The following is a 7784-nucleotide window of genomic DNA, read 5'->3' as shown; positions in this document are numbered from 1 at the left end:
AAGCAGGGGTGCTGCGCGCACGGCGAGCGCCGATTGGCTGTGCAGACTGTGGGAGCCCGCCGGACGTGCACGGCGCGCCCCGCAGCCCCTAGGGTCTCGGCAGGGTGAAGCCGAGCGCTCAGTCCGCGCTCCGCCTTTTTTTTTTTTTTTTTTTCCATTTTTTAACCGAGGGCTTGTGTGTTTCGCGTTGGTTTCAGCAGGCGACCCCGCGGGTGCGCGCGGCGAGGCATCTGGGCAGAGGCACCTCCCCTGAGAAGCCCGCAGGGCGGCGTCCCGCGGGGAAGATGAGCGGCACCGGCGCCAGGTCCAGCCACCTGTCCCAGCCCGTCGTGAAGAGCGTGCTGGTGTACCGCAACGGGGACCCCTTCTTCGCGGGGCGTCGCGTCGTCATCCACGAGAAGAAGGTGTCCAGCTTCGACGTCTTTCTGAAGGAGGTGACGGGCGGCGTCCAGGCGCCCTTTGGGGCGGTCAGGAACATCTACACGCCGCGGAGCGGGCACCGCATCCGGAAGCTAGACCAGATCCAGAGCGGGGGCAACTACGTGGCCGGGGGCCAGGAAGCCTTCAAGAAGCTCAAGTGAGTCCGTCGCTCCCCTCCGCCCACCGCTGAAGGTCTCACCGAAGGGTTCGGGTCGCTTGAGCAAAGGAGGGAGCCCCGCCTCGCCCACCCGCCGGGTGTCCAGGGGCTGGGGCTGCGCGGGTGGATGCCTCTCGGGGCTCCCCGCTGCGGCTGGGGTGGGGGGTTATGTGTGACTGGGGGAAGGAATTTCGCTTGGGTAGCAGGAGGAACAGGAATCTTAGAAAAGTATTCAGTGACCAGACTGGACACTTGAGCGTTTTCCGTTGTATTTTTTTTTTCCTTTCCTCTTGTTTTCTTTTTCTTTTTTCTTGACACCTGTTTTTTGAGTTTAAATAACGACTTCTTAAAAATTATTTTAAACCATTGGATTGGGGCGCCTGGGTGGCTCAGTGGGTTAAGCCGCTGCCTTCGGCTCGGGTCATGACCTCAGGGTCCTGGGATCGAGTCCCGCATCGGGCTCTCCGCTCAGCGGAGAGCCTGCTTCCCTCTCTCTCTCTCTGCCTGCCTCTCTGTCTACTGTGATCTCTCTCTGTCCAATAAAAACAAACAAACAAACAAAAAAACCCATTGGATAGTATGTAATCACCAGAGGAGAAAATTGCTTTCTGCCCTTCCCCTTGCCCCACCTGCTTAAATTCTTCCAAATTTTCATTTCAGGCAGAACTGACCACGCCCCACTGCTGTGACCCTCCTCCCACCACCGCATGTTTATGCTATTAGCATAATGCTTGGAAGGGCTTATTGGCTTATGGTATCTGCCTGTATGTCTGTCTGTAGGTACTCGATGGCCAGACCTTCAGGCGCAGGGGGTCAGTCTGCTTATTCCCAGTTCCCGGCAGAGAGCTCACTCATACAGGCGGTCAGTGAGTTCGCAAGCTGTGCGTAGATCTGCGAAAAGAGAAAGAGGAGCTAGATGGGACTCCTTGTCTTGAAGACTTTGAGATCTAGCAGGAGAGAGACCACATGCACACTGATCATTTTAATGCAATGTAGAAAGGAAGAACTGGGATTAGAAAAATAAAATCGTGTGGAAGTTCACAGTTGAGGGACATTGTTTCTGGTGGGGGGTGTTGGAGGATAGGTAGAATTTAATATTCCACAGGATTTTTTTTTGCAAATTTATTGAGATATATTTCTCAGAACATAGACTTATTTCAGTCATCTGTAGGAGGTTCATGGGGTTGTGCAACCATCACTACGAACTAATGTTAGCACATTTCCAGCACTCCGGGACAAAACCCCAGTTTCCCCTTCTCCGCATCCTCTGGCAATTGCTGATCTACTTACTCTCCGTGTCTGTGGATTTGTCCGTTCTGGACATGTCATACCGATGGAATCATACAATATGTAGCCTTTGGTGTTTCTGGCCTTTTTCACTTGGCATGAAGTTTCCCAGGCTCACCTAAGTTGTAGTGTGTATCAACACTTCATTCTTTGTCTTGTTGAAGAATATCTCGTGATTATGGAAATGCCACATTTTGGTCATCCATTACTAGGCATGTGGGTTTTTCACTTTGGGCTATTATGAAATAATGCTGCTGGAGGCAATTGTGTGCAAGTTTTCATTTTTCTTGGTTATGTACCTAGGAGTGGAGTTACTGGATCGTAGTTGTTAATATAGTGTTTTCATTGAAATCTGGCTTGGGTCTCAGGATAGCAAAAACGTATCCTTACTGCCAAGTCTAGACTTGTGAATTCTAATTTTCACTATATAGAAATATTTTCCCAAATATCCCCGATGTCACATTCACTTTTCTTTTCTGAATCTGCTTTAACCGAGTTCTGAGTGTTCTGCTTTTTTTTGCTCTGCTAGACATTGTTTTTAATGAGAGAGGACAGATGCATTTGGAAACCTCCTTCAGCACACTTTGGCTAACTAACTTCATGGATAAGAACTAGATGGAGCCACGTGCTTCGAAGATACTTAGCACTTAAAAATCAGGAGACATGAGGCTGAGCTGCTTCTTAGCTGTGTGTCTTTGGGCAAGGCACTTGCCTCAGCAAGTCAGCCTCCTGATCCCTACAAGGAGCATAAGCATGCTTGAATCGTGGTGGTGTTGGGAAAGTGAGTGCGATAGATGTGAGCAGGCTTTGTACACATCAGAATGTCGTAGAATTACCAAGGATCACTATGTCCATGTACAATACATGTTTCATCATATATCTTGTTGATTTTCTAAAAAGGTTATTTCTTTACTTATTTGACCCAGAGAGGGAGCTCAGAAGTAGGCAGAGAGAGGGGGAGGCAGGCTCCCCGCTGAGCAGAGAGCCCAATGCAGGGCTGGGTCCCAGGACCCTGAGATCATGACCTGAGCCAAAGGCAGAGGCTTAACCCACTGAGCCACCCAGGCATTCGAAGTCTAAGACTCACTTTTTTAACTCCTATTCTCTTTTGTTAATTTGGCCCTACCGACTCAAAAGATAAAAACAGGTCCAGTTCCAAAGCAAAGAGGAAGTGTACTTCAAGTCATTCTTTATATGGATATAAGAGATTTGCATGGTAATCTTTGCTTTTAATTCATATACAAAAAAACCCCTCGAATTTGTTATAACAGTTTCCATGGTTAGTTTTCCATGCTGACAGGTGAACAGTTTCTTTATTTCTGTTCGAGTAGGGGTATCTATGGTTATAATGATAAGCCCTGAAGATTTAAATGCTGAATGTGTTGGAAGCTTAGCAGTCGCAAGTTTATACAACAAATGGGGCAACTGGCCGAAGAAAAGAAAGCCCAGAAAATATCAAGGGTAATTTATGTCATTTGGACCCTAAACGATGTTGGGGAACTTAGCAATGGTAGGAAAAAATACTCAAATGAAAATGATCAACTTCCTTCTTGAATTTCTTTGACTCAGGGTTTTCCTAAAATTTTTGAAATCATAGTTAAACTTGAGGTAGCTATTCAACCTTTATTTTATAGCAGAGAATTCTAGAGATAGCTATTTTCCTTAAAGCTTTCCTGTGTGGAAGTTTAGGAAGTTGACTCTACTTCATTAATTTTGTGGGTCTGAGATCACTTTCCTGCAAATGGCAGTTAAGCTGTTTTGCTCTTATGTCAGAAATCAGTCCCCGCAGATTTGCAAAAGAGCCATTTTACTGCTAAAAGGAGGGAGTTTTGCACTGTCTTACGTAAACACAGTTCATGTAAGAAAAATGTAAATTTCCAGTGGTACTGATTAACTAAAGCATTCTATCCAAAAATACAAACAACAATAACAAAACATAGATAAAATTAATTCTAATATAAACTCTGTTTTTGGCAACTCGGCACTGATGGCAGGTGAGGTATCTTTGCTCTATGGTTATATATTAAAGGCTAGATTTATACTTATTTTTATATTAAAACATTTATTCACCACCTGCTATGCGTGAAGGACAGTGGAACCAGATCGCAGTGATGGCCTCGGGGCTCGAGGTTGACCCAAGTGTGTGGCTTTCAGGTTGTACTGACACCATAGCTAAAGAAGGATCACTAGCTAATATTAGAGCAAGTACTAATTTAGTAATAGGGGTCTCCAGAGGTTAATGAGGACACCCATGTGCATTTTAGCTGAACTAATGCCTAAACATCCCCATGGCTGAGCATTTCCATATCATGAAAGTGTTTTCATAGGGAAGAAGATCCCCCACTTCACAGATGGTCTAATGCATGCTGTCAGTACTTCCTTTGTTGTGTTTTTTGTTTTGTTTTTTAGATTTTATGTATTTATGAGAGAAAGAGAGAGCGAGAGAAAAAATCTGAAGCAGACCCCAAGCTGAGCCCAGAGCCTGATGTGGGGCTCAATCCCACGATTGTGAGATCATGACCTGAGCCCAAACCAGGAGTTGTCAGATGCTTAACCGACTGAGCCACCTGGCACCCCAGTACTTTGTTTTGACCTAAAAGCTGTGACAAATGAAACTGTTAAGGAACTGTACACACAAACCACTCTTTCTATCAAAAAGTTAAGTGTCTATTAAGTGTCTGCCTTTGGCTCAGGTCATGATCCAGGGTCCTGGATTGAGCCCCGCATCGAGCTCTCTGCTCCATGGGAAGCCTGCTTCCCCCTCTCCCACTCCCCCTGCTTGTGTTCCTTCTCTCACTGTGTCTCTGTCAAATAAATAAATAACTAAATAATCTTAAAAAAAAACACAACGGTGTAAGAATTAGAAATACTGCATAGATAGTCAGGGGCCAACCGTTGTGGGGGCAAACGTTCCCTCGAAGAAGTGTGTGTTTCTAAGACTTCAGTGTCATTGACGTTGGGCGAAGACAGTGATGGGCTCTGGTGGGTGCCGCTCAGGGCAGTTCCCAATTCCTTCATTGCTTTTAACTGGTAACCATTGATTTTTGCTTTAGGCTTAAGCATTGCCTATGGCTTGCTTTACATCTTAATAATTTTTAATAAGAAATTTACATAACTGACTCAAAAGCGATAAAAGGAACCTTACTGTTTTGTTTTCCTCCCCCAGTTACTTGGACATAGGAGAAATGAAGAGGAGGCCTATGGAAGTTGTTAATACAGAGGTAATGCCAATGACACTTGGAAGACTCCAGTAAATCACAAGCCATTTTTGTATTTCTTGCTGCATATCTTAGAACTTGGATGACATTCTAATCATTTATAGACAAAAGTATACATTTTTCAGTCTTTTGCTTATGCTATAGCTAAAGAATGACCGCTGGTTAGAACCAGTAGCAAGTAGTAAAAAGTACATCAGGTCACTGGTTTGGGATGGAATTTTATTTGAAGGATACACAACTGTTCAAGGTCGGCTACCTTGCTGGAAATTGGTGACCAAGGCCAAATTTCTGCACTGGAATTTGAGGTGTGTGAGTTCTTTAAACGTGAGCATATATTTCTCTGGGCTCTAGGTGTCTGAGGAGGACGTTGGCAATGTGCAACAGATGTGCAGTACATTTTTTGATAACCCTTTCTTGAAAAGATCATCCTTCATGGGGGAAGTGTTCCGAAGGGCTCTCATTTAAGTGCCGAGTATTCTGCTGAGGAGCAGTAGCAGCTAGTGTCTCTTATCTGCGGGTCTGTGCACCTGCTCCCCAGACAAGGTTCTGACTAGTGGTGCGCATCTTACCCGTGAGAAACCCACCCCTTCTCTCTGACTAGGAGACTGTGTTTCTTCCGCTGTATTTCTCCCTGGTGATTCCCTCGTCTTCTCCTTTCTTCCAACTGCATAGACCCCGCTGTCGCCTTCCATTTTTTCTCAGCCCTTCCCCACAAAGCCTTCCAGGAGAGTAAAGAGAAAGAAGTGGAAGAAATTTGGGCATGCCGGGGAGATGGGAGAGGTGGAGGGAAGCAGCGTGTCTGTGCTCCTCGACTCCCCAAGCCCTGCTCCTCCCTGAGGCCCGCTGTCCCCCTTCTGTCCTCCAACCCTGCCTCCCAGTCTAGACATGGATGCATTCATTCCCCTCCCCCTGTGTTCCCCGGTCTCAATGTTCCACACAGAGACCTCCCTCCCAAAGTCCACACCAGGACCCACCAAACACCCACCGTGAACAAGAGGAGCCCCTCCTTTCACTGTCAGAAAGGGAGAGTTTTGGGGTTCCTGGCATCCCCAAAGGGAAGTGTGAAAGCATTTTCTCATCAAGACACTACTTGAGCTCTCCGTTCTACTGCGTTATTCCTGTGGTTTGAAGGAGACGGCTGGATTTCTGAGCGGTTCTGAGAACCTGCTCTGTGTGTAATTCTTACTGGGGGATGTACCTCTCTCTTTTCCACGACTGATGTACCATCAAACTTTGAGAATGCAATAAGTTTAAGGTTAGAGGACTATCTGTTCAGAATTTGAGAACAGACTTGACGGACACCGGCCTTTCACAGAAACCATAGATGCTTTTTTTCTTGATCGGAGGTGGTGATTTCATTTAGCTTTTGTGTCTACCAAGAAAAGGTGACACCCTTTTGTCAAAGGCTATTGATGACCTGCTGTTGTTTGGAAGAAGGTAACATATCTTATTCCCAGTCACAAGGAAGGGTTCAGAGAATTCTTGAAGTGGGTCTAGAACATGGTTACATGGAATCGGAGGGTGGACAAGTAGGTTCAAGGGGGGGATCTGCCGTGCAGTAGGAACACAGACCATGCTTATTCAGAGATGTTCCGGTATAAAGGGTGAGTAACGTTGCTTATCAAAATTGGGATATTTCCCTCAAAACTGAGATAATGTCATACTATCCATATGGTCTGTGTTGGGCTTAACAAAGACCATCACACCGGTGCATCAGTCTGTTATCCTTGTTGCTTAGACATATTAATTCTAAGACTCCCCAGCCCATGTTACTCCTATAAAGACCCTTTATAGTTCAGAAGCCTTCTGCTGGGTGTGTGGCTTTGTGTCCTAGGCGCTGCGGGCCATTTGTGCACGTGGTAGGAAGCCTGGCCAGTGGGTGCTGGGAGTTAACGGCATTCCTTCCCTTCTCCCAGAGCTCCCGCACCCAGGTCCACAATATGATCTGGATGTTCTCTAGCTAGTTAATAATTTAGACACAATGGTATCCACTAGCTGACCACAGGTCACAGCAATGAGACTATGCGTGTCACCTTGACATTTGAAGTCCTTCTGTGGTTTCCATCGTTGCTTTTCTGTTCCATGAGGCTCATCTTTGAAGAGACACTGAAAGGACAGCCAGGCCTGTTCCCCTTGCTCTTGGTGGCCATATCACCAGGACAGAGAAAGGCAGATCTCTACTAGACCTCTGTCACTAACCCTAAAGAAGTGCATGATCTTATCTGGCCAACACCTCAGACGGCAGGAGGAAAGGGGGGAGAAGAAAAAGGAGATAACGTCTTAAAAACTGAGAAGGCATCTCTGTGGGGGTCAGCCCCTGCTCCAAGATGGGGCAGCACGGTGGGTGCAGAGCAGATGTCCCTTGTCTGCCTATCTGTGGGTCTTTCTTTTGCTGATATCCAGATAAAGGAAGCTTCTAGACCAGGTGGACTCATGCTCCCAGTCCTCAGGCATTTTCTATAGCTGTCTTCTCATCTTTCTTCTGATACTCCCTCCATCAGTGGGGGTCTTAATAGAGATGGGTTGTTCATTTTCTGACCTTGGCAGCTCATCTCTTATTTATGCCTTCTTGGTCCTCTCTTTGCTTCCTTCTCCCCTCCTCTCAGCCCAGGTGCAGATCTCTTGTGGTCCTTCCACCTTCCAAGTTAACTCACCAGCTTTTTTCTTTCCTCTGTCACCTAAGCCAGCTGTGTTTCCTCTGC

At 46.4% G+C, this 7784-nt stretch overlaps 1 protein-coding gene across 1 annotated transcript in view; it reads left to right on the top strand.

Moving 5' to 3' along the window:
• Positions 1-284: 284 nt before the first annotated feature.
• The window catches only part of DCDC2 (doublecortin domain containing 2), a 151061-nt gene continuing 143561 nt past the window's right edge, over positions 285-7784 (top strand). Inside the window, exons 1-2 of the mRNA XM_044259932.1 lie at positions 285-577; positions 5031-5085. Of these exons, the coding sequence (XP_044115867.1) occupies positions 285-577; positions 5031-5085 (348 nt within the window). The remainder of the gene's footprint in view (positions 578-5030; positions 5086-7784) is intronic.

This window comes from Neovison vison, chromosome 1 (genome assembly GCF_020171115.1).
Source record: "Neovison vison isolate M4711 chromosome 1, ASM_NN_V1, whole genome shotgun sequence".
NCBI classification, from domain to species: domain Eukaryota; kingdom Metazoa; phylum Chordata; class Mammalia; order Carnivora; family Mustelidae; genus Neogale; species Neogale vison.
The sequence above is the reverse complement of the archived record's forward strand: the minus strand, read 5'-3'. Positions and strand labels throughout refer to the sequence as shown.